Source organism: Mesoplodon mirus, assembly GCF_964341445.2.
Source record: "Mesoplodon mirus genome assembly, chromosome: 18".
Classification (NCBI taxonomy): domain Eukaryota; kingdom Metazoa; phylum Chordata; class Mammalia; order Artiodactyla; family Ziphiidae; genus Mesoplodon; species Mesoplodon mirus.
In genome coordinates, this window is record NC_138994.1 from 40,684,977 (window position 1) to 40,712,108 (window position 27,132).

The window sequence follows — 27,132 nt, forward strand, 5'->3', positions numbered from 1 at the left end:
TGGATATAAGGTCAGTTTAAAAAAATCTATTATATATAATATTATTACTTATTACATATTATATATTTAATATATTATATATAGTTATATATTATATGTATTAGCAAAAGTCAGAAAATAAAATTAAGATAATAGCCTTTACAGAATCACCAAAACATCAAATATATAATAACCTTACAAAATATTCAAAACTTTATTGAAAAAATACAAAAATTACTAAAATTAAAAGATGTGTATAAATGAAAAGGTATGGCCTGCTCATAGATTGGATGTCTCAATATTGTTAAGGTACCCATTCTTCCAAAATTAATCTATATATTTGATGTAAAATCCATTGAAATCCCTACTTTTTATGGTGGAGTAACTGAAAAAATAATCATTCAAAAATGCATATGAAAATGCCAAGGACAGAGAATTACAGTGACAATTTTGAATAAGAAGAACAAAATTAGAAGACATATACCACCAGATGCCAAGATTTACTATCAATCTGTTTTCACTAAAAATATTTGGTATTCAACAGAACAATGAGTCAGAATAGATAATCTAGAAATAGACCCCCTCACATAATCTGACCATCTGACTTATCACAAGGGTACCCAAGGGGGGGGGGGAAAGATGGTCTTTTCAACAAATGATGTTGAATAAATTGTGTATTTGCATGGAAAATATTAAATTGACCTCTACTCCACACCACACATAAAAATAAATATCAGATGGATTGTAGCCTAAAAATGAAAAGTAAAACAGTAGCTATGCAGAAGTAAATGTAGGAAAATATCCTATGACTTTGAGTTAGGAAAAGATTTCTTAAACTAGGCACAAAAAAGCAGTAATCATAAAAGAAAAGATTGTTGAATTATTCATCAAAGTTAAAGACTTCTGTCCATCAAAAGACAACATTTATAGAGTGAAAAGATGCGGATGAGTAGATATTTATAATACAAATATCTAAAAAATACCTTGTATCCAGAATATATAAAGAATCCTACAAATAAACAGAAAGAGTATCAATAAAAATGGGCAAAAGTCTTGAACAGGCACTTCTCAAAAGAGGATATTCCAAAAGCCAATAAACACCTAAAAGGGGACTCAACATCAGTAGAGAGTAAGGAAATGAAATTAAACCTATAGTGAGATACCACTGCACACTGGAACCAGGCTTTGGCACCTTAGCAGTTCACGGAAACTGCTCTAGTAAAGGTGCCCTGTACCATCTCCATCCCCTAACCTGATGGACACTTTTCAGTTCTTATGTCACTTGAACCTGCTGACCTTACTCCTCCTCTACCTTCTAAGGCAGAGAAGGGAGACGGGGTTTAGGTATGGTGAGGGTTTGAAGGTAGATATGAGCAGCCAACAAAGTTGATCAAGTCATGTAGACTGTTCAACAACAGAGTTTCTCAAGGATAGTATTTCAAGGTCAGACCCTCAAACTTTCCAATCAGAAAGTGGTACATTTTGTCCAAAGTAGACACATCTCCTGGTAATAGTTAATAAATTTCACTATTAAAATTCAATCAGAAATAGTCATTTCAACCACAATGTCAAATTATTCATTTTAAAATGGGAGACAGCTCACATCAGTCACCCAATATCTCCTTCCCAATATTAAAGACTTATCCTAGCATTGTGGGAGGAGTATTTGATTTTCTTTCCTTCAGTCTCCACTGAAGTGTAGCTCTACATGCCTTGTCCTTTTCAGATGTCAGGTCCATGGTCTCTTAGGGCCTTCCAGTACCAGGATCACAGCCTCTGGGTTCCCATTTTGACTCCAGGACTCTCTTAGTATTTCCAGAACTTCCAAGCTTTTATACATGGACTTTGGAGTTCTTGGCTGTTTCCCTCTCTATACTCCAACACACAATGTTCTGCGGGGCTGTACACAGACCTTTTCACCACTGTGATCTTTCCTTTGGTGCCATGTTGAAAGTGGAACTTGTCTCTGAAGCTTGCAAGTCTTCTGGTCTATAACCTGGACACAAGTTCCAGATATTCTCGGATATGTTTTTCATCTACCTGAAATTTCTATTACCTCCTCCAAATGAAACTGAGAGGGTGGGGGGGTCGTGAAGTGCTGGATAACTTCTTTGGAATCTAGGTGGTATCAAGACCAGTTTCCATGCTCTTAGATCCATGACCACTCCTGCCCTGCCAAGGTATATCCAGCACCTAGGGTAATTCCTGGGCTATCACAGGTGTCTAGTAAATTAGCTTCACAAGAAGAATAGTTTTTTTCATGTTTATATAAATATTACATGCTCATTGGAAAGAAAAACTGAGAAATACAGAAAAGCAGAGAGAGGTAAAACAAACAAAAAACACTGGATTCTGCAACAAATCTAAAACAACTGTCATTAAGTTTTTGGAGACTGTCCCTTCATTCACGGCTATCAAAAGTTCACACAAATACATAGTTTCATACCATACATACTGCATTTACATTTTTCTATTTTCCTAGTTCCCCCCCCCACTTATATCACTGCTTCTTCTTTTCTCCCTCACTTCAGGGTAACCAATATTAATAGCCTGATGTATATTCTTCCATACTTGTTTCCATGCTCATCTAATCACATGCACACATATATGCATACATAAATGCATGTGACCATTACTTTAACAAAAATGAAATCTTGTACATATACATCTCTGTAATAAAGCAATTACTTATCAAAAAATTGTGGAAATACCTTCAAGTCAACTAGTGTAGCTATAACTCATTTTAAAAATTACTCTCATACTTTTCCATGGTATGGCTATAGCACAATTTATTCACCCATTCCCCTATTAATTGGCATTCACTTTGTCTCCAGTTGGGTTTCTTCTTTGTCTCTACAAACAATACTTTAATAAACATCCTTATTTATACATATGCTTTTGCACTGATGCTATTATTTCTGTGGGGCAGATTCCCCAAAAGTGAGACTGCTGGGTCAAAGTGCTTTTAAAATTTTACTTAAGAATCTAAAAAATATATACCGCCGGATTGCTGGTGGAAATATAAGTTGATATAACCATTTGATAAGAGTATATGGTTTGCCAAACTCCACTAGCAAAAGATCTCTTAATTTTTGCCAACTCCATGAAGTGGAAGTAACATATCATTGGTTGTTTCAATTTGCATTTCCCTGAGTATTGTTTATTTAGGTTCATAATATTTTCATAGGTTAATGCATTTGGAGTTGTTCTTCTATGAAGAGCCATCTAGTCCAGATGGATTAAAACTTCAATGTAAAAAATAAAATTATCAGAATATTAGAAACAAATTTAGGAGACTACATATAACCTGGGGATTACTAAAAGAGTAAATAAAGAATATAAAAAGGAAAAGATGTAAATATTTTACTATGAAAATCTAAAGACTTAAAAATCTTTTACTACATAAAAAAGTACAAAGACAAATACTAGGTTAAGAAAAACATTTGCAACACATATGACAAATGATTAATATCTCAAATATATTAAGAGCACCTCCAGATTTATAAGAAATATAAACCAATAAGAACATCGGCAAAAAAATAGGCAATTCATCAAAGATAATTTGTTAAATGAATAAAATATGAAATTTGGATGAAGGCTTTCATTTGCCCTTTTTATTATGAAGTTTCTTATAACTTCTAAGATTTAAATATGACCAATTGCTTTTCTACATTCTTATATTTATGAAGTGTGTACTTTCTGGCAAATTGCTCCTGAACATTTTCCCACATTCATAAAATATACAGTTTTTAAGATTCTTGTCATATCTGGATGATAATTTACTGTCCTCTATATTAATTGAGCTTCTCTCTGATGTATTCTTTGATGTACAGTAAGGCTTGAGCTACTCCTAAAGGCTTTTCCACACTCACTACATTTATAGGGTTTTTCTCCAGTGTGCATCCTCAGATGTACAGTGAAGTCTGAGTTAGTTCTGAAGGCTTTTCCACATTCTTCACATCTATAGGGCCTCTCCCCAGTATGAATTCTCTGATGTAGAGTTAGCTGTGATAGAGTAATACAGCCTTTCCCACATTCCTTACACGTATAGGGCTTTTCTCCAGTATGTGTTCTCCAATGCACTGTAAGGTATGAACCTCTCCTGAAGGCTTTTCCACAGACATCACATTTATAGGGTTTCTCTCCACTATGGATTTTCTGATGTTCTGTGACATGTACCATCTGGCTAAATGCTTTGCCACAGTCATTACATTTAAATGGTTTCTCCCCAGTATGTGTCCTTTGGTGGGTATTAAAGCCTGAGTTACTTGTGAAAACCTTCCCACACTCATTACATTTATAGGGTTTTTCTCCAGTATGCCTTCTTTGATGCACAGTAAGCTGTGATGTATTAGTGAAAGCTTTCTCACATTCATTACACTTATATGGTTTTTCTCCAGTATGGGTCCTTTGATGTACAATAAGGTATGACTTAGTTCTGAAGGATTTTCCACAATCATAGCAGTTGTAGGGTTTCACACCAGTATGAATTTTCTGGTGCTCTTTGAGATTTACCATCTTGGTAAATGCCCTCTCACAGTCAGTACATTTATATGGTTTCTCTCCAGTATGAATCCTCTGATGTACAGTTAAGTGTGATTTTATTCTGAAAGATTCCCCACATTCATTACAGAGATAAGGTTTCTCCTCAGTATGAATTCGCTGATGTATAATTAGAGATGAAGAACGCATGAAGGCCTTTCCACATTCATTACATTTATAAGGTTTCTCTCCTGTATGCATTCTGTGGTGTACAGTAAGGCATGAATAATTAATGAATGCTTTCCCACATTCGTGACATTTATAGGGTTTTTCTCCTGTATGAATCCTCTGATGTTCTGTGAAATTTGCTATACGATTGAATGCTTTCCCACATTCATTACATTCATAGGGTTTTTCCCCTGTATGAGTTCTTATATGTACAATAAGGCTTGAATTACTTCTATAGGCTTTTCCACACTCATTACATCTAAAGGGTTTCTCTCCAGTATGAATTCTCTGATGAACATTAAAGATTGTGGTATTCTTGAAAGATTTCCCACACTCAGTGCATTTATATGGTTTCTCTTCAGTATGGGTCTTCTTATGTACACTAAGATATGACTTATTCCTAAAGGCTTTCCCACAATCATTACATTTGTAGGGTTTTTCCCCATTGTGAGTTTCCTGATGTCTTGCAAGTTTTGATTTATCACCAAAAGCTTTCCCACATTCACTACATTTATAGGGCTTCTCTCCAGTTTGAATTCTCTGGTGTTGATTAAGGCGGGCACACTGGCTGAAAGATTTTCCACAGACATTGCACTGATAAGGTTTCTCCTTAGTATGAATTCTCTGATGCACCATAAGGGATGAAGAAGCAATGAAGGCCTTTCCACATTCATTACATTTATAGGGCTTTTCTCCAGTGTGAATTTTTTTATGTTGACTAAGATAAGAAGGCTGGCTGAACATTTTCCCACATTCATTGCATTCATAAGGTTTTTCTTTAGTGTGAGTTCTCTGATGTTGAATGAGTAATGACCTATAACGGAAGGCCTTTTCACATGTACTACATTTATAGGGTTTTTCTTTATTATTGTTTTTTTTCTCTAAGGTGAGTTCTGAAGCAGGGCTTATGACTTTGTTGCCTTCTGTATCCTTGCACATTTTCTTCCCCAGATGGGTATCTGTAATCAAATCTAAATTCTCTGTAAAATTTTCCTCATGTGTTTGGTATTTGCTGTGGGGGTCTTCTGTGATAACTCCTGGTTCTGGAAAAAGAACAGATCCAAATCTAAAGCCTTTTTTAAGAGTGGGGATTTTCTTGTGTTTAACTATTCTTTGACTCAAATGACTTTCTTGACTATCTTGCAATCTCAATATCCTGTCACTCCATTTCCATAATCCTCCCATTTTGGTGTCCCATAGACCTTTCTCTATGAGTTTCTCTACTATGGTCTCCTGTGATAAACATTCTTCAGAAATATTCTCTGTTGGTATAGCATTCTTGGTTGTAGGTTTGGTCTCCAACTCTGGGAGGAAAAAAGAGAGAAATCAAATGACTCCTATTTCCTAGGTTGAGGACATCACACTAAACAGGAAAACAGAAGGGAATCTTGAATTGATAATGAATATATGTTTTTAACTGCTTGCAAATTGCCCTTGTTTTCTAGGAAGGAGGAGATTGTGTTAAGCAAGGCTGATTGAGCAAAGAACCAAAGCAGTAAATTCAAGGAGTTTTTATCCTATTAAAAAAATTCATTTGTGGTAACCCTTCTACAATCCAAGTTTCTCAAATATTTCCTCCTTTTCTCATTCGTTTTAGAGTCAAATTCTTTAGAGAGCATTCTTCCTAAGTTGTAACTACTTCCTTGCTTTCCACTTACTCCACAAACCAGACATTCACCCTAAATAATACTTTCTACTTGTTCTCATTATTTGCTATTTTTTTAAAATTTATTTTATTTTATTTATTTTTGGCTGCATTGGGTCTTCGCTGCTGTGCACGGGTTTTATCTAGTTGCAGCGAGTGGGAGCTACTCTTCGTTGCAGTGTGCAGGCTTCTCACTGCGGTGGCTTCTCTTGTTGCGGAGGATGGGCTCTGGGTGCGTGGGTTTCAGTAGTTGTGGCACGTGGGCTCAGTAGTTGTGGCTCACGGACTCTAGAGCGCAGGCTCAGTAGTTGTGGTGCACAGGTTTAGTTGTTCTGCGGCATGTGGGATCTTCCAGGACCAAGGCTTGAACCCGTGTCCCCTGCTTTGGCAGGCGGATTCTTAACCACTGCGCCACCAGGGAAGCCCTATTCAGTAGCTTTTTCATGAGGGCTTTCTCAAATTTCCCTGTCAGAATAGCTTTTTCAAGTCTTTATATGTACCTTTTTTTTTCTTTCTATTTAGTAGATTTTTTTTATTTAAAAAATTTATTTATTTATATTGAAGTATAGTTGATTTACAATGTTGTGTTAATTACTGCTGTACAGCAAAGTGATTCAGTTATACATATACATATATATATATACATATTCCTTTTAGAAAATATCCTTTTCTATATGTGACTTTTGTGTTTGTGTGTGGTACACAGGCCTCTCACTGTTGTGGCCTCTCCCATTGTGGAACACAGGCTCCGGACGCACAGGCTCAGCGGCATGGCTTACGGGCCTAGCCTCTCCACAGCATGTGGGATCTTCCCGGACCGGGGCATGAACCCGTGTCCCCTGCATCGGCAGGCAGACTCTCAACCACTGCGCCACCAGGGAAGCCCCTCTATATGTAACTTTTTATAGAACATTTGTGGAAGGAGACACTTTGATTTTTCAGGAAGTAGGCTGAACAAGCTAGTCAAAATTAATACAGCTGTGAATATTACAAATAGTGATAATTACTATTATCAAGGGTAGTTTTGCAACCTTTTTATGGGTCTTAAGAACATTTCTGACAGTTTCAAAATTTTCTTAAACAATTATACTGGGGGGTGGTGGTCTAACAATTTGTTTGTATATGTGAACTTAATATTTCACTTTTTAAAACACTTTTAAACTTCTTATAAATTTCTAATTTATTTCCAGGTAATCATACCTGAATGTTTTTTAAAAATTGAATCAAAATCTTCTGTGGTTAGTAAAATGGCTTTATGACTTTAAAACTCAAGGTAAGTAGAACTTTCAATGGATTCACAGGGCTAGACAAAGATTTGAATTCAGGGTCACCAAAAAAGAAAACTCTAGAACCCAAGGATTAAAACCCAGCTCATTTAAGTGTCCAATTCAATTAAGGTGACAGGAATTTTTTTTAGGCAAAAAGAAAAATGGAGACAATATAACATCAGCAGATCTGAATAAAGGAGAATATTAAAGGGCATTCTTTAAGTAGAAGAAAAATAATCCTAGGTAAAAGTTCAGAAATGAAGAAAAAAATGAAGAGAAAGAGAAGGGAAACATCAGTAAATCTGAATGAATATTGACTGCATACAAATTAATAATGAGATTTGACATATACAGAATTAAAATACATAACTTCAATAATGTATAATTGAGGTTAAACTGAATAAGCTGTTCAAGATTCTTGTACTGTTTGGGAAAATCTGTAGCCACTAAACAAATAACTTAAAAATTTATAATTACCAACTGATTACAAGAGGAATAGAAAAATAAAAGATGATAAATCAAAAGGAAGGCATGAATGGGAAGAAAAAGAATATAGAAAAGGCAAGATACTCTCACAGTTAGAGGGTAGATTTAAACATTATATAATTGTATTATGTACAAATGGATTATAAACTCCAGAAGATACAGATTGTCGGATTAGTTAAAATAAAAATTAACAAAATGCAATTATAAGAGAAATAAAATATAAAGATACATAAAAGATGAGAGTAAGCAGATAAAAAAGGTATATCATATATACAATAAAAAGAATGATGCTATAGTAATATTAGTATTAGGCAAAATAGACTTTAAGGCAAAAACAATTAACAAAGATAAAGAAGACGCTTCAAAATGATAAAAGATCCAATTTACCAGAAAGATATAACAATTCTAACTTTGTTTTTACCTAAGAACACAGCTTCAAAATACATAAAGCAAAAATTAAAGAACTAAGACACAGACAGGTCTATACTCACAGTGGGAGACTTAAAAAAATATTTCTCAGTAACTGATAGAATAAGCTGACAATCAGCAAGAAGACAGACTTCAGCAACATAATTAACAAACTTGACATATCTAGAACAGCACTCAGTACCTATATACTACACATTTTTCCAAGTGCACACAGAATATTTACAAAAATTGGCCAGGTGGCAAAGCAAATTTCAAGAAACCTGCAAAGACTGAAATCATACAGAGAATGTTTTCTGACCACAGTAGAACTTAAAACAGCAAGATTATTAGAAAATCCCCATATGGTACAAAATTAAGGAAAATACCTCCAAATAACCTGAGGGCCAAAGACATCACAATGGAAATGATCAAATACTTTGAACTCAATAATTATGAAGGTGTTACATAAAAAAAGTATGGCAGTCTTGATAGCCTTAAATACATTAGCAAAAAAGAACGGCTAAAATCAATAGGTATCCACCTCAAGAAGTTAGAAAAGATCAGCAAATTAAACCCTAAGAAGGTAAAAATAATGAAAGATAAGAAAGTAATGAAACAGAAATCAAATACACATAGCAAGGATTAAAAATTATTTTTTAAAAGCCAAATAAGATAGATAAATCCTATCAAGACTGATTCAGATAAAAGAGAGAAGACAAAAAATTTAGTATCAGGAATGAAAAAGGAGACATCCCTTCAGATCCATATAGTCATTTAAAAGATAAACAGAGGATAGTATGCCCCCAAATTTAAATTTTTATATTAAGTAGATCAATTCCTAGACAAACACAACTTATTAAACTGAAACAAAAAGAAACAGAAAATATGAATAGTCCTACAACTACAAAAGTAATAGAAGCTGTAATTAAACACCTTCCTCAATAAAAGCTTTGGGCCAACATGGTTTCCCTGGTGAATTCCATGAAATTTCTAACTTCCTCTCTCTCACAACTCTTTTCCTTTTTCTTTTTCTTTTTTAAATATTTATTTATTTATTTATTTGGTTGCACCAGGTCTTAGTTGCGGCATGCACGTGGGCTAGTTCCCTGACCAGGGATCGAAGCCGGGCCCCCTGCATTGGGAGCGTAGAGTCTCATCCACTGTGCCACCAGGGAAGTCCCTCACAACTCTTTCGTGTCCTCACTGTAAGCTGATGGCCTTGCTTTGTATTTTACTGAGAATAAAGAAGCTATCATCATAGGATGATCTTCTCACCACCAGTTGACCTATATCTGCTCCCATCTTCTCCATCCTGCCTAGTGTTACTGCAGAAGAGGTGGCCTCCCTGCCTATCAAGGGTAAATCTCTCCTTTTCCATTCGTGATTTTATGCCCTTTCACTTTCTCAGACACTTTAGTTCTTCAGTGACCCTCCCTTTGTCTTGCAACATCAATTTCTCCCTCTCCACTGGAACATCATTCCTACCAGCACTTAAGCACGTCAGAAAAGCTTCCATCTCAAAAATAAAAGATTTCTTTTTTTATTCCTTCTTTCTTCCAGCCACTGCACCATTTCTCCTTCCCTCTTCATATGGAGGGGGGCTTTCTCTAGAGAGTCATTGAAACTATCTCCAATGTCTACCTTTCACTCACTCTCTAAAAATACATATATAATATCTGAGATATAAAAATAATATATGTAACACATGTGCAAGTTATGGATGGCATCACAATAAAATAAATATGCAAATGATCTAGAATCCATTATTCCTTTCCATCTCCACCATCACCCTAATCAAAGTTACTATAGTCTGTTGCCTAGACTATTTTTTAATTTTTTTAATTAAAAAAATGTTTTTTGGCTGTGTTGGGTCTTTGTCGTGGCACGGGCTTTCTCTAGTTGCAGCGAGTAGGGGCTACTCTTCGTTGCGGCACGCGGGCTTCTCATTGCGGTGACTTCTCTTGTTGCGGAGCATGGGCTCTAGGCATGCAGGCTTCAGTAGTTGTGGCACATGGGCTCAGTAGTTGTGGCTCACAGGCTTAGTTGCTCCGCGGCATGTGGGATCTTCCCGTACCAGGGCTTGAACCCGTGTCCCCTGCATTGGCAGGTGGATTCTTAACCACTGCGCCACCAGGGACATCCCTGCCTAGGCTATTTTAACTACCTCTTTACTGATTACCTGCTTTATGCCCTTAAGTTCAATTTCCATCAACAGGGTTATTTCCCAAAGATCCTTGATTAAAACCTTTCAGTGCCTTCACACTCACTTTGATTAAAATCCACTCTCCTTAACATGGTCCACAGAGGCCTGAATAAGCAGTCTCCTGTCTGACTATCTGATTCTATACCAGTCTCCCTCTCCTTATGCTTCAGTCAGGCAGCTTCCTCAGATTTCTAGAACTCAGTACATTATGTTCTGCTGCCTGGAATGCTCTTCTTCTCCTCTTGCCTTGGCTGGCTTCTTCTGACTCTTCAAGTTTCACCTTAAATGTCACCTCCTCAGAAGCCTTCCCCAACCACACTATCTGAAGGAGGCACCCTCATCCCCATCCAAGTTACTCTTTCGTATCCTCATGGCTAAGTTATTACGAGCATTATTTAGTTTGCTTTTGTTTATTTACTTGTCAATTATCTATTTCCTCAAAATTTAATCTTCATGAGAGAAGGGACCTGGTCCATCTTACTGCTGTAGACATAGTACTTAACTCAGTTCACAGTATACAGATAAGTATTAAATATTGATTGTTTAATATTAATAGATATTGGTTAAATAGATATATAATGTATTTTGATTCTCAACTGATTTACTGTTTGTATTCTCAATTAGTTAAGATTCTGGAGGACAGAAGGAGGGTTCCCCTGAAGTTTCAGCAGGCATGTAGGTGAAGAAAGTTAAATAATTAGTCAACGGGTTTAGCTTAAAATAAATCAGTGGTGATCCTTAAGAAAGCACTTTCAGGAAAGTTAATGAAGGAAGGGATATCAAATGATGGTTAAACAAATGAGAAAAATGTAAGGTTAAATGGAGAGGACAGAACTGAAAGGGATATTTTATGCATGTTTGAAGGAAGGAACAATTATGAAAATCATGTTCCCAAGAAAGTAAAGTAGGATGTGATGGGAACTAGAAGTAGAGGGCAGAGATGGTGGGAGAGGGAGAAGGAGAGGGAAACAGAGGGAGAGAGGGAGGGAAGGCAGGAGGGAGGGAGGTGTAGGGAGAGAGAAAGAAGGGGGAGAATTTTTTCCTTTGAGATAGCTTTGAGCAAAGATATCCCCCCAAATATTTCAGATGTTCTGCTCCATCCATGACCTACTGACTTCAAAGAAATCCCATCCTCCTGGTTCTTAACTCACCTGAATAGGGGGTTTTTGAAGTTTCTCTCACTATCACCCATGGTCCTTTTCCATCCTCCAAATGAGATATCATGTCTGGTTTGGAAACTGCAAGCCCTGTTCAGAGAAAAATGAATAGGATTTGATTATGCCTGTGAGCAAGAACTAGGGCCAAATTCAGTCTCAGATCCTGGTCTTCTGTGCAGAGTGGTTACTACAAGAAGTTCTAGGGGTGCACTGTCCAATGCAGCTGACAATAGCCACCTACGGATATTTAATTCTGAATTTAAGTTAGTTAAAATTGTATAAAATTTAAGATTCAGTTCTTCAGTTGGACTAGCCAGATTTCAAATTCTCAACAGCCACAGTGTAGAGCCTGCTACACTGGAAAGCACAAATACAAAACATTCCCATCACAGAACACTCTACTTACTGTACAGCAGTGTTGCAGGGAATTACAAAGGTACCTCAAAGAAGCTCAACATGATGATCCCAGGTTTGGGGATAATCTCAGTTTAGAAAGAAAATAGACATATTTGTTCCTTTCCTTCTAGATGCACTGATAAGTCTTATGGAAGTGACTAGAAAAAACAGTCCTAAATAGGAGGGACTGTCAATAATCTCCAAGGTTCCAATGAAATATGTATTTCTTACTCTACAATGGGTGAACCACTGAGTTAAGAGCAAGAGACAGCATAACTCCCAACAATATGCCCCTGCCCCTAAGATTATGAGATTTTAATGCTTAAATTCTAACCCAAAATTCAGTTAAGTACTTTAGAGGGTCTGTATCTTCAGTAAACCTGGCCCAGTGGGCAGATACATAAACCTGGAGATTACCCTTACCCAAGGAGACAAGATTCCTATAATTCTCTAGCATCACATCCTTGTGCAGTTTCCTCTGTGTAGGGTCCATCAACCTCCACTCTTCCAGTGTGAAGTCTATAGCCACATCTTTAAATGTCACTGATTCCTAAAATAAATACAGAGATCACTCAGAGACTGTACAGTTAGACCTATTAGGCAGATTAATACATACAAAACTGGGGAAGAAAACTAGAAAACTAGTAGTTTCCAGCCAAGTCATCTTTTCTCCCTCAAAATCCTGCCTTATGCATAATATCAACTCTTTTTCAGCTTTATTCTATAAAATATGGCTTAATAAAAGACACAGTTTATCACTCAGATTATAGATATAGAATATTATAAGCTACCTATCTGAGAAAGAAAAATAAGAAATCATGGGACTTTGGGGAGCTTCTCTGGTCAGGATATAAAATATATGTATATATGCTTGTAAAAAAATCAAAGAATGAGCCATAAAATTGTTTTAATGGCTGGTTACCTATTGGAGGGAGGGGAAAACAGAGTGAAGAGGACTGGAATAGAAGCTAGATTCCCTTGAATATTTCTTGTTTTTTAGATTTGACTTTTGAACCATGTAAATATATTATTATAAAAGAGAAACTAAATAAAAAAGCAATTTCTAAATATTAAAAGTAAAATGAAACCAGCTGGTAGCATACACATTCATCAGAGAGGAACTATTTTGAGTATCTTTAAAACACAGTAATTTTTCTGTATATCTCTTGTGAGATATATCCTGAGGAGAAAAAGAACTGTAAAAAACTAAACAACACATTTTCAGTAAATAATCATTATTGTTGGTGGCAGTGATGGAAATGTTATTTTGTAACTGTTGCATGTGTAGTGTTGGATAAAGCAAATTAGTATTGATATCGTTGAGAACTAATAAATTTGACATGGGAGAAAGAAGATATAAATGTAATATCAATGAGATTATGTACAATGAGATTATGTACAATCTAAAATTGCATGGGAAATATTGGTATAAACTCATGAAGTATTTTAAGGAAAACAGGCCACATACTTCCTATCTTCATCCACTCAATAGGTCTATAAACAATAACCAAAAAGGTACCATTATGCAGTCTAGACTGTGGCCCCTACAGATTACTTTCCGCTACAAGAAACCAGGGCTTGGAACTTTCTGTCAAAATAAAAAGCAAGGAAACTATCAAAGACTAGTACTAGGATCACGTCTGAGACTTGCAAGACAACTTCAAGAGGCTCTCACTGGCCAAATTTGGGACAATTTGAACATCCATAAGAACAATAACTGTAGTGGGCTTCAAAAATATCTAATACAGGGCTTCCCTGGTGGCGCAGTGGTTGAGAGTCCGCCTGCCGATGCAGGGGACACGGGTTCATGCCCTGGTCCGGGAAGATCCCACATGTCGCGGAGCGGCTGGGCCCGTGAGCCATGGCCGTTGAGCCTGCGCGTCCGGAGCCTGTGCTCCACAACGGCAGAGGCCACAACAGTGAGAGGCCTGCGTACCGCAAAAAAAAAAAAAAAAAAAAGTATATATATATATATATATATATATATATCTAATACATTTAAAATTATGATTTTACTATAAAACTCTAAGGATACTCATTGATCATCTTTGGAGAATGCCTGGAGACTGGTAAATAAAGAGAAAGAATTAACTCTTTGCCCTCCTTTTCCTACGAAAAGTACATATAGTGTGCACAGTAGTAAAATGTAATCAGATGGTTGATAAGGGGAGGTTTCTCTTTATGGAAGTACTCCAGCTAATACGTGAACATGGAATGAAAAAATTAGAATATCACCATTTTGCTACCTTTAATGAATTAAAGGATTATCAGTGGCTGCTAACACACCAAAGAGGCTTCAACTAGGCATTATGTAGCTTCTGGTAGTAGATACCAGAAATATGAAAATACCAGTGCCAAAAAATTTTTTAAAAATCGAAATCTGAATCTGATCAAGCCTCTAGATTTAACTAACAATATAAAGGAAATACAGGAGACAGAAGTGCATGGTAAAAAAAAACCCCATGGGGATACAATAAATAAAATCCATATTGTGTCAAATTCTAAATCAATGCTGTCCAACAGAAATATAATGCAAGTCACAAATGGCATTTAAAATTTTCTAGCAGTCACATTAAAAATAAAAAGAGACAGGTGAAATTAGTTTTAATAATATATTTTAGTTAGTCTAATATGTACAAAATATAATTTCAACATGCAATCAATGCAAAAATTATTAATGAGATAATTTACATTATTTTTTGTATTAAGTCTTTGAAATATGATGTGTATTTTAAGTTAACAGTACATCTCAACTTGAACTAGTCACATTTCAGGTACTCAACAGCCACATGTGGCTAGTGGCTCCTGTATTGGACATCACAGCTCTAAAATACAAATGACTTGGCTTCTTCAATAAATGATTACAAAGGGAAAAAAAGAGGGAGGGGGAAACCTCTAGATTAAAAGTGACCTAAGAGATAATATCAGCTAATATGACTCCACTGGGGAAACAAATACCAAATTAATATGTGATAATATTAAGGCTTACTGTTCATTTTTAGCTGTAATTATGGTATTATACCTAAAACTAAAAAAATCTGTTATAGATATATAATGAAATATTTATAGATGAGATTATATAATATCTTGGATTTGCTTCAAAATAACCAGTGAGGGAGGGTAGTATTACAGATGAAATATGATTGCAATGGGTGTTAACTGTTGAAAGTTCAATGGGATTCATCAAACTACTCTCTCTACTTTTGTGTAAGTATGGTTCATATTATTTGTCAGGTACTGATATGAAGGCTTTTAATGTAACGATTGAATCCTCACAATAAGGAAGGTGTTATTTACAGATAAGGAAAGTGAGGCACCGAGAGGTTAGGTGCCTTGCCTAAGTTCACAGAAGACACAAACTCTCGATTCAAATCCAGGCAGTTTGGTTCCAAAATTCAAACTCATAAGCACTATACTCTGATCTGGTAAATTAAGAACCCTACTTAGCTGACTAATCAGGCAAAGGTCTCAAGTTAGACTGTATTTGGCTAAGGTATGCTCTGTATCGGAAGAAACAGATTTCCTCTGGAGTGTTTTTCTGCCGTCCAGATATGTATGCTTATCAAATTGTTTAAATCTTTTTATTTATTAGGACCTCAAAGTTTGTGAAGCATGTTTTATATAATTCTACTACTAATAAAACATGGCTAATGTGAGAGATAATGACAGTTCATAAACTGTTAATATTGTTAATCACTTCACACATAACTCAAATTAGAATGAACTTACTGCGTTTGTTTTCTTTTCCCATCTGGAGCTAAGCCCCAGGAAAAATCTAAGAAGGCCCTCAGCTCTCACCTCTGGCTACCTTGAGGCTCTGCAAGCAAGAAGTGAAGTATGTGATACAGGATACTTTATCATTAGGAATTATAATGTGACCATCTGTCAAATTAGGGCTGCTACCACTGAGAGAAATAAAATGTCAAAATGACGCTACCAGCCCTGGGGTTACCACACCTATCGAGCAAGATGGTTCTTATGGTGAACTTGCAATGTGCTGGAACATTAAGAATTAGTGCAGTAAAAGAGGTGCTGTCTCTTCATTCCCCTTAGATACAATGCCAAATATTACCTTTACCAATTCTTGTTCTTCTGCCTGAAGGAGAAGATCTTCATTTGGCTGGGGAACTTCAGGACTCTAAGGAGATACAGGATAAGATCACTCAGTGACAGGCTGCCTATTACCTACAACAGAGTCTCAGCAAGCACCACCAGTCCACTGTGGATGCGGTGTATATGAGATCACCTCTTTTACTGTTTTATTCAGGGATGAAATTAAGGTCCCATAGCAACATCCAAACATAATCTTCTTTCACCTCATTTGAGACAATGATACACACAAGACTGAGAAAGATACAACTGCATAATTTTTAAAGGCGACTTTTAACAAATAACCTATCAAAACAAAAATAAACTTATAATAAGGGGCCATAGATGCTACATAATTCTCCTTTTTCCTATGAGGATGAAACCTGTTTCTCAGAAATAATCTATCTTGCTCAAGAATAACATTCCAAACCTACTAACACTATCTGTTTTCTACAACTGAAAGATCATGTCTGGGGGTTGGGGGGGGCCTGTCTCAGTACTCTTTCAGAGAATATTTCAGGGACCTCTCACAACATTGCTTTCTTCCAAATCTTAGACACTATATGCCTATAAAGACCTGATTTCATAAATGAAATGAAATTTTACTATACCTTCTAGTAGTACTTACTGATTTTAGATTTTTGTGCCATTTTTAAAAGTTATGGGTAACAGAACTATTAAATTTCATTGACAAAAATGTTATCTTAGTTCTTCCCTTTCAAGTTCTTACTTTAAAAAGTACAAATATTCAGGGGACTTCCCTGGTGGCTCAGTGGTTGAGAGTCTGCCTGACAATGCAGGGGACACGGGTTCATGCCCTGGTCCGGGAAGATCCCACATGCCATGGAGCGGCTAGGCCCGTGAGCCATGGCCGCTGAGCCTGCGGGTCCGGAGCCTGTGCTCCGCAACGGGAGAGGCCACAACAGTGAGAGGCCGCATACCAAAAAAAAAAAAAAAGAATCCACCTGCCAATGCAGGGAACACGGGTTCGAGCCCTGGTCCAGGAAGATCCCACATGCCGCGGAGCAACTAAGCCGGTGTGCCACAACTACTGAGCCTGCGCTCTAGAGCCCGCGAGCCACAACTACTGAAGCCCGCGGGCTTAGAGCTGGTGCTCCGTGACAAGAGAAGCCACTGCAATGAGAAGCCCGTGCACCGCAATGAAGAGTAGCCCCCACTCGCTGCAACTAGAGAAAGCCCGAGCGCAGCAACGAAGACCCGACGCAGCCAAAAATAAATATATTAATTTTAAAAAAGTACAAATATTCAGCTTCCAAAAAATTAAGGATGATGTGAACCTCAACCTCTGATAATTAGAGATGTGTTTGATCTGGCCTATACTAGACAAATACTTTAGATCTACTGATAAAGTGAAACATTTTGGTTTTCATTTATCTTTTCAAGGGTATGTCTTAAGAACTATTTTACATGTTTTATATTCTTGCTACAAAAAATAAAAGATCACTACTACAAGTTATTATGGATCATTTCTGTAACAAATTATATTTGTTGGTACTACCTTTCTTCTGAATCTCCTATTTCAAAAAGTCACTTCTAAAACACAGCTTTAATCACATTAATACCTATCTCAAACACATCCAAACACACACACATACATATATACACTTAAATGTCTTCAGGGAAACATGAAAAGATTCAGCTTAATTATCTAAATTCCAGTCCTATCTTTCACAAATTTCCATCTTGAATCACTTGGCTCACTCACTGTTCTCTGCCTCAGAGCCTTGCCTTCTCACCTGAAGTACCCTCACAAATAATTTACAACAATTTAAATCCCACTTGTAATTGGGTACCAGCTTAAATCTAACCATCCTCATGAGCTTTCCATGACCGATTCAGCCCATACTAATATCCCATTTCTTTCCTTACAAAAGCACTCATCAGCTTTATCATACTGCTCAGTAACTATCATTCACCTAAATAAATTATGTAACTATTTCTTTTGTATGCCTTACCTCAGTGAGACTGTAAGCTCCCTACAGCCAAGCACTGTCTTAAACATCTTCTTTCTCTCCATGTCATCTATTAAGCTTGATCACTTCTTAATGGGTAGAAAAGAGGAGAACACTAAGAGTGGGCACAAGGGGAATGGTCTCTATGAATTAAGGGTGTGTGTATGTATGCACATGTATTGTTTTGTTCAAAATTTCCTAAACAAAATTTTCCAGTTGGAAAATATTCCATTCTACTACCCCATAAATAACTGAAATTTCCTGGGAACAATACAAAGTTATCGTCATAAGTAAATTTTCCAGACTGCCTATCATATCTAAGGATAGCACAGATTTTTTTTTGCAAGATTACGTGTCTTGATACTTGTTTCAATATGCATAGTGAATCTTCCTATAGATTACAAGCTTTACAATGATGAACCAAATTTTCATGGATCAAACAACTTGATTCAGTTACCAAAGGGAGTGTGGGTGAGGTAAAGTCACACGACTTCAGGAAAAGTAGTCATGCTCTCAAAGCAGGACAACAGGTCAGAAGCAGAGGAAACCCCAACTTACCAGAGGTCCAACTGAAAAAACCACAGCAGCCATAATCTCTTCCTCTGGGCTCCCCTCTCTGGAAAGAGTGGAGTCCTGCAAAGACATATCTAAGAAAGAGAAATAAGCCATGAAAACCAATCCTGCCTTGGAAATCTCAGACTTACCAAGTTGAAACGTTGACATTACAAATAAGTATGACCTTGCTAAAGAACACAAGATTAACCTGCGCGATTGGCGAGGAAATATGATTCTTACCAGTGTAGAGCTTGAGATTTTAATACCACGAAATGTAGTTACAGCTGGCAGATCAGACATTGTACAAGGAGCTTTGAAACTACTTTCTCACTTGACCGTCACGTCACCCAATGGAAACTAATTCCCGTTCCACCGGTGAGGAAACTGAGGCTTAGAAAAACTAGACTACTGATATTTTACCCAAGCTGTGTAGGGTCCCAGATCAGTCTAGTTCCAGGCCACGCCTGCCCCACTACCTCAACTTGCTGGGAAAGAAAACAATTCCATCTTCCCTCGCCACAACCATCGCCTCCTCTAACCGTGGAATAATCCAGTAATCTCTTTCTTCCCATCGTTCCTCGGAAGAGTCAACTCACTAAAACTTCCACAGGCCTCTGGCTCCATGTAAAGAGAACACCACAACTCCAAACTTAAAAGATATTAGAAGTCTTGTACATGCCTCTCTCAATCTCATATTCAAATAGATCTTTATCTATCCTTTCTATATCAGGCAAACCCAAATAGAAAGGAAGTAGGGATAACAATAATGATTTAAGAGAAAGTGGAATCCAATGCACAAAGCACTGAGCAGTAGTTCTTTTATACTGAAAATAGTTATATGCCTAATAAAGGCTTTACACTGTGGAGAAACAGGGTGGCAGAGATCTTGTTCAGATACCCCAGGCATTGATTCTGCCTTCTGTCTTTGGTTAAAGATATGGCCTTGCTGATGCTGAGTTTGGTTTGAAAACAAGAAGAGCCTGAGGTTAGTAAACGTTCTCTTAACAAGTGCATGGTTGTAGAATGATGTTGAAAGGCATATAAAAGAGCAGTGGCACAGTGAGAAATGAGCTTTCCAAATCTTGTGAAATTCTACTCTTTAATAAGAGTTTCTTAGACAGTTTGACATTCTCACTACCCAATAGAGCTTTTGGGCCCCAAAGGAATCTAGGCCGAATTATGCTGAATCTGTCCCTGCCTTATATGTACAATTTGCCTCCATTAAGAATCCACATCCGGCCTAGTGGGGAAAAAAAGAAGAAAAGAATCCACATCCAAGAGCTTTGTGCTCAAAAGTATAAAGACCAGCAGCATCAACACCACCAGAGAGCTTGTGACACATGCAAGACCTCAGGCCCAACTCCAGAAACTACCGAATCAGAGTCAGCCTTTTGTTAAGATCTCTAGGTGATTCATATGCACACATTGAAGTTTAAGACACACTGATCTAAAATAGATCATTCCAATAAATTGGACAACCTAGAAGAAATGGATAAATTCCTAGAAACAGACAACCTACCAAGACTGAATCATGAAGAAATAGAAAACCTAACAGACTGATCACTAGTAAGGAGATTGAATCAGTAATCAAAACTCTCCCAATGAACAAAAGTCCAGGACCATATGGCTTCACTGGTGAATTCTACCAAATGTTTAAAAAATACCAATCCTGCTCAAACTCTTCCAAAAAATATAAGAGAACACTTCCAAACTCATTTTATGAAGCCAGCATTACCCTGATACCAAAACCAAGCAAGGGTACTACAAGAAAAGAAAATTATAGGCCAATATCCTTGATGAACACTGACACAAAGATCCTCAAAAAATATTAGCAAACTGAATTCAACAATGCATTAAAAGGATCATGTACCATGATCAAGTGGGATCTATTTCAGGGATGCAAGGATGGTTCAACATCTGCAAATCAACAAATGTGACACATCACATTAACACCATGCAGGATAAGAATCATATGATCCTCTCGACGGGTAGAAAAAGCATTTGACAAAATTCAACAACATTTGTGATAAAAACTCTCAACAAAGTGGGTACAGAGGATATGTACCTCAACATAATATATGTTATGGGAAGCCCACATGTTATTGGAAGTTCTAGAGAGAGCAATTAGGCAAGAAAAAGAAATAAAATGCAACCAAATCAGAAAGGAAGAATTAAAATTATCACTATTTGCAGATGACATGATTTTATATATAGGACCCCCCTAACAGATCCTGCCAAAAGCTGTAGGAATTAGTGAACAAACGCAGTATAGTTGGAGGATATAAAATCAATATACAAAATCTGTTGTGCTTCTATATACTAATAATGAACTATCACAGAGAGAAATTAAGAAATCAATCTCATTTACAATTGCTTAAAAAAACAATAAAATACCTAGGAATAAATTTAACCACGGAAGTGATTGGCTGGTATACATTGAAAACTTAAAGACATTAAGTGGAAAGATATTCCATGCTCATAGATTCGAAGAACTAATGTTGTTAAAATGTCCATACTACTCAAAGCAATCTACAGATTCGATCCAGTATCCATAAAAATTTACAAGGCATTTTTCACAGAAGTAGGACAAGTAATTCTAAAATTTGTATAGAACCACGAAAGACCCCAAATTGTCAAAGCAATCCTGAGAAATAAGAACAAGGCTGGAGGCATCATGCCTCCTGATTTCAAACTATATTACAAAGCTAGAGTAATCAAAACAGTATGGTATTGGAAAAAGAAGACACAGATCAATGGAACAGAATAGAGTACAGAAATAAACCCACACATAAATTTACAATTAATTTACAAGAAAGGAGCCAAGAATATACAATGGGGAAAGAATAGTCTCTTCAATAAATGGTGTTGGGGAAACTGGACAGCGACCTGCAAAAGAATGAAACTGGACCCCTAACTTACACCATACACGAAGATTAACTCCAAATGGATTAAGTAATTGAATATAAGGTCTGAAACCATAAAACTCCTAGAAGAAAACATAGGCAGTAAACTCCCTGACATCAATCTTGGCGATGACTTCTCAGGCACTAGAAGCAAAAATAAACAAGTGAGACTACATCAAACTAAAGCTTCTGTACAGCAAAGGGAAGTCCAGAAAATGAAAAGGCAACCTATGGAACAGGAGAAAATATTTGCAACTCATATATCTGATAAGGGGTTAATACCCAAAACATAAAAAGAACTCATACAACTCAACAGCAAAAAAGCAAACAATCTGATGTAAAAAATGGGCAGGGATGAATAGATATTTTTCCAAAGAGGACATATAGATGCCTAACAGGTACATGAACAGGTGCTCAACATCACTAATCATCAGGGAAATGAAAATCAAAACCACAATGAGATATCACCTCACACCTGTCAGTATGGCTATTATCAAAAAGACAAGACATAACAAGTGTTGGCAAAAACATGGAGCAAAGGGAACACTTTGCACCACTGGTGGGAATGTAAACTGGTGCAGCCATTATGGAAAACAGTATGGAGATTACTCCAAAAATTAAAAATATAACCACCATATTTTCCAGCAATTCCACTTCTGGGCATTTATCCGAAGGAAAAGAAAACACTAACTCCCAAAGGTATATGCACCCTCTGTTACTGCAGCATCATTTACAACAGCCAAGATGTGGAAGCCACCTAAGTGTCCACTGATGCACGAATGCATAAACAAAAAGCAGCACGTGCCCACAGGGGAATATTAGCCACAAAAAAGGAGGAAATCCTGCCGTTTGTGACAACATGGGTGGACCTTGAGGGCATTATGCTAGGTGAAGCAAGTCACAGAAATAACGTGCAATCTCACTTATATGTGGAATCTCAACACAAAACAAAACACCCGAGACTCATAGAGACAGACTGGTGGTTGGGAGGAGGTGGGAAAATGGGTGAAGGTGGTCAAAAGGTACAAACTTCCAGGTATAAAATAAGCCAGTCCTGGGGCTATAATGCACAGCACGGTGACCAGAGTTAACAATACTGTGTTGCGGGAATTCCCTGGCGGTCCAGGGGTTCGGACTGGGAGCTTTCACTGCCCTGGCCGGGGTTGGATTCCCTGGTCGGGGAGCTGAGGTCCTGCAAGCCGCGTGGCTCAGCCCAAAAAACTAAAAAAACCCCAAAACTCCCCAAACTGTGTTGCATATTTGGAAGCTGAGCCGGCAGGAAAGGCTGCCTCCATTTCCCAAAGGCAGGAGGGGGGGCACCAGTCAGAGCGCCGCTATCGAACCCCAGTCCCTCCGCTCGGGTGCGGAGCCCAGGATGGAAGTTCTCCGTCCTCCAGCCCGCCTGCTTCCCGCACCGCCCTTCTCGGCCCATTGGGGCCCCCTCTTCCCTCAGTGCAGGCGCGGCCCCGGGAAGAGGGGAAGGCCCAGTGGCGCGCCCACCCTATCCGGCCCCCCGACGCAGCGCTGCCAGGCCGCAGCCTTCTGAGGGAGGTCGGCCCCAGGCGCCTCTGGGGTGGGCGGGTCAGCTCGGGGATTGGGGCTCCGCCGGGAGCGGCCCCGCCCCGGACGCCGCCGGGAGGCGAGAGCCGAGCGCCGAGGGAGCGGCGGCGGGGCCCCGGCCGGGCGCCCGGACCGACAAGTACCTGGCGGCCGCCTGAGGACAGGGCGCTCGCAGAGCAGTGCGGGAACGCTTCCAGCAATGGCGTCGGCGGCCGGGCGGCCGCGGACAGCAGTGCGCCTGCGCAGCCGGCGGGGACCACGGCGCCCAGAATCCTCCGCGCCGCCGCTCTGCTCTTTCGTCCCCTCTGTGCGTGGGTCCTTGAATCGGCATCATTGACAGTTCGTGGACCTAAAAAGTTCTGTCAGGTTGAGAGGCCACGACTGTGTGTCAAGCACTAGCACTAGCAACTCAGAGAAGAATGACACAGCCCTTGCCTCGCAACGCTTCCGTGTGACTAAAGAAATAAAGCCATTGAGAGAACACAGAATCTCCTGCAACTAATTAAAGCCCCAGACGCTGGGGTCGGGGGGAGTTGCGTGTCCAGGCTTCTGCCTCTCATTCAACTTCTTGACAGAAAAATCGTAATGACTTCATTGTAATTTCTGGGTCTTTGAGCTTCTTTCCTTGGCTCATACTAATAAAAAATAATAAATGTTAGCGTTATTATTATTTTTAATGCACGTTTTCCTTTGCCTTAATTCCATGGTTTTAATGACTAAAGGCCATCTTCTCCACATTGGGTCACATAGAATCCTCAAGGTTTCTAGAGCAGCTTCCCTTAATGGTGAGAAAAATTCCTTTCTAATCCTTCCTTCCCTCCCTCCCTCCCTCCCTCCCTCCTTCCCTCCTTCCTTCCTCCCTCCCTCCCTTCCTCCCTTCCTTCCTTCCTTCCTCCCTCCCTTTCTTCCTTCCTTCCTTCCTCCCTCCCTCCCTTCCTTCCTCTTGCCGCACCGCTTGTGGGATCTTAGTTCCCCCACCAGGGATCGAAACCCAGGCCCACGGCAGTAAAAGCACATTTCCTCTAATCTTTTCTTATTCTGTGTGCCTTGGATTCTCTTCTGCTTTGACTGTGTGTGAGCCCCTCCAGATGGAGATCTGCAGGGAGATAAAAAGCTCAGTGAAACTGAACACAGTGCAACACTGGGCTCTTGAGATTTCAGAGCCAATGGGTACCTTTGGAGAAAGTATGACCTAACCCTGTGACCCTTGAACTATCACAGGAGATATGCAAGCGGGAAATCCAACTCCTGGAGGTAACAAATACGGTATATGAAACGAAAAATATACGGGATAGAACTAAGAGCAGATTAGACACTGCAAGAGAAAAGATTAGTGAATGCAAAGACATAGAAATAGAAACTGCCGAAAATGAAACACAGGGAGAAAAAAAGACGGAGAATGAACCAAGCAGCAGTGAGCTGTGGAACAAGATGATGTAGTCTAGTAGTCTAAGTGTAATTAGAATCCCAGAAGGAGAAGAGAGGGTGAGAGAGTAGAAAAATATTTGAAGAAATAATGGCTAAATATTTTCAAAATTTGATGAAAATTACAAACCCATAGATCCAAGAAGCTCAGTGAAATTCAAAGAAAAGACATGAAGAAAACCACACAAAGGCACATCATATTCAAATTGCTACATACCAGTAATAAAGGAAAACCTTAAAAAACAGCTGGAGGATATATCACTTATTTGGGAAATCTAAACTATGACATAAATGAACATATTTATGAAACAGAAACAGACTCACAGACATAGAAAACAAACTTCTGGTTACCAAAGAGGAAAGGGGGTGGGGACAGATAAATTAGGAGTTTGGGATTAGCAGATACAAACTACTATATATAAAATAAACAACAAGGACCTACCATATAGAACAGGGAACTATATTCAATATCCTGTAATAAACCATAGTGGAAAAGAATATGAAAAAGACTGTGTATATATATGTATAACTGAATCACTTCGCTGTACACCAGAAACTACAACAACATTGTAAATCAACTATACTTCAAAAAAAAAAAGATTTAAAAAACAGCTGGAGAAACAAAGATCTGTACGTACTAGAGAACAAAGATAAGTACTTCTCATCAGAAAACAAAAGCAAAAACACACAAAAAAGCAAGCCAGAACACAGTGAAACAACACCTTTAAAGTACTGGGGGAAAAAACTGTCAGCCCAGAAATTTATACCCATCAAAATATTTTTCATAAATGAAGGTGAACCAGTGAACCAGTAGTGGGATGAGGTGGGGTTGACACACTTCTCCCTATACTTCCCACTAAGTACAGCTAAAAACCCTCAAAATTGTCTATAAAACAAATATAAGACTCAAAGTTGGACAGTCCCACTAAGGACATTGCCACCTGAAGAAAGACACAGTGGTGATTTTCCTAGGTTTTCTTTTTGCCTAGGTTTTCTTTTTGCTTCCTATATGCTGGCCTGGGTAAGTTGACAACCTACAATGCCAATGGGTGCAGATTTTTTTTAAAGCCCCCAATAAAGCCTGCTCTTTCCAGCCAGAGACCAAGAAAGGGAAGCCTAACATAACAGAAAACTTTTGAGAAAAAAACCCCACTCCACTCCAGTCAAACACTATTGAAAAAAAACTGTGGTCCCACCTCAAGCCCATCAGCAAAGGCTGAGTGGGGAGCCTAGGCTTCCTTCCTACCCTGACTGTAATGAGGTGCCCCTCTGTCCCTACAGGGGGTGGTGTCAGAGAGGGGATGGGGAGCTGAGATTTTCATTCACACTTGGTCGTACTGAACCTCCCCACACACAATGTCAGTGGCACCATTTGGAAGCAGTAATAGCATGGCTCTCCCCTCAAGACAAGGTGCTGTCGGGGGTGATGGCCCGGTGGGGGTGGCCTAGCAAGAAATTCCTCTCCCCAGGGCTGTTAATAGAGACTGAGTCCCTTAGACTTCCATCTCCACCAAACAATAACCAGGTGGTGGTGACCTTCCTTAGCCCACCAGAGTGGTGTCAGAGGAGGCCTGCTGAAACACAACACTTAAATAAAAATCCAGAATATCATAATACTCAAAATGTCCCCAAATTTGGCAGAAGACATAAATCTGCAAATTCAAGGGGCTAAGAAAATGCCAAGCAGGATAAACACACACACAAAAATCCAGTTTAAGACAGATAAGCAGCAGCTGGACCTTCAGCTGCTCTGCCTTCCCCTGGATTTTTCCCTCAGTTTCTCTGACTCCTGGGTTACACATATGTGTTTAGCTCTGTGATGTAGGGTCCTGGCTTCTGCAGGACACCCTGGTCACAAGGTCAGAGGCAGCAAGAACAGACACAGGTTTCATTCTGTCCTTATGAAGTTCCAGCTCCTGCTCACAGGCTCACAGCCTGTTCGTGATCTTCCCTTGTTTACTGCCTGTGGGTTTCAAGCATCAGATGTGGAAACAGCTTCGCAGAGACTGTGTACCCAGCTCCCACAATTCCCAGAGCAGGTCTCCTTTGATACAGTAGCCAGGCCTCCCCAGGAGAGGATCCATGGCTTTCTGGCTGATAGCAAATTTCCCATTACCTCTGGAAGGGTCATTGCCCAGATCCTGGGAATCATGTGCCTGGTCTTGATGGGCACAGTGGTGACTAAGACAGTCATGTTATTCCCTCTGTCTGTGAAATACTGAGACATAGAAATCTTTTCTGATACCAGGATCACAGGAAGTAATGAAGGAAAAACCTGAAATGAGAGTTTGATGGCCTGCATTCTAAGAAATCTCATGTTTTATAGACAATCAGGAGAAAAACCATATGATAATCTCAATAGATGCAGAGAAAGC

The 27,132-nt window shown here is 38.6% G+C and overlaps 1 protein-coding gene across 4 annotated transcripts; it reads right to left on the reverse strand.

Moving 5' to 3' along the window:
• Positions 1–3,556: 3,556 nt before the first annotated feature.
• ZNF624 (zinc finger protein 624) lies at positions 3,557–23,541 on the reverse strand. 4 transcript variants are annotated; one of them, XM_082604639.1, is made up of 7 exons: positions 18,873–18,920; positions 18,318–18,403; positions 16,325–16,390; positions 15,982–16,069; positions 12,676–12,802; positions 11,851–11,946; positions 3,557–5,993 (listed from the first exon to the last, which is right to left on the reverse strand). In XM_082604639.1, exons 5-7 carry the CDS (start codon positions 12,743–12,745, stop codon positions 3,769–3,771), a joined length of 2,391 nt encoding a protein of 796 aa, XP_082460765.1. In that variant the 5' UTR covers positions 12,746–12,802; positions 15,982–16,069; positions 16,325–16,390; positions 18,318–18,403; positions 18,873–18,920; the 3' UTR covers positions 3,557–3,768. The 4 variants fall into 4 exon arrangements, with proteins under 4 accessions (XP_082460765.1, XP_082460762.1, XP_082460763.1 ...); XM_082604636.1 differs by lacking the exons at positions 15,982–16,069; positions 18,318–18,403 and adding an exon at positions 23,476–23,541 and having other exon boundaries at positions 18,873–18,961; XM_082604637.1 differs by lacking the exon at positions 15,982–16,069.
• Positions 23,542–27,132: the final 3,591 nt, after the last annotated feature.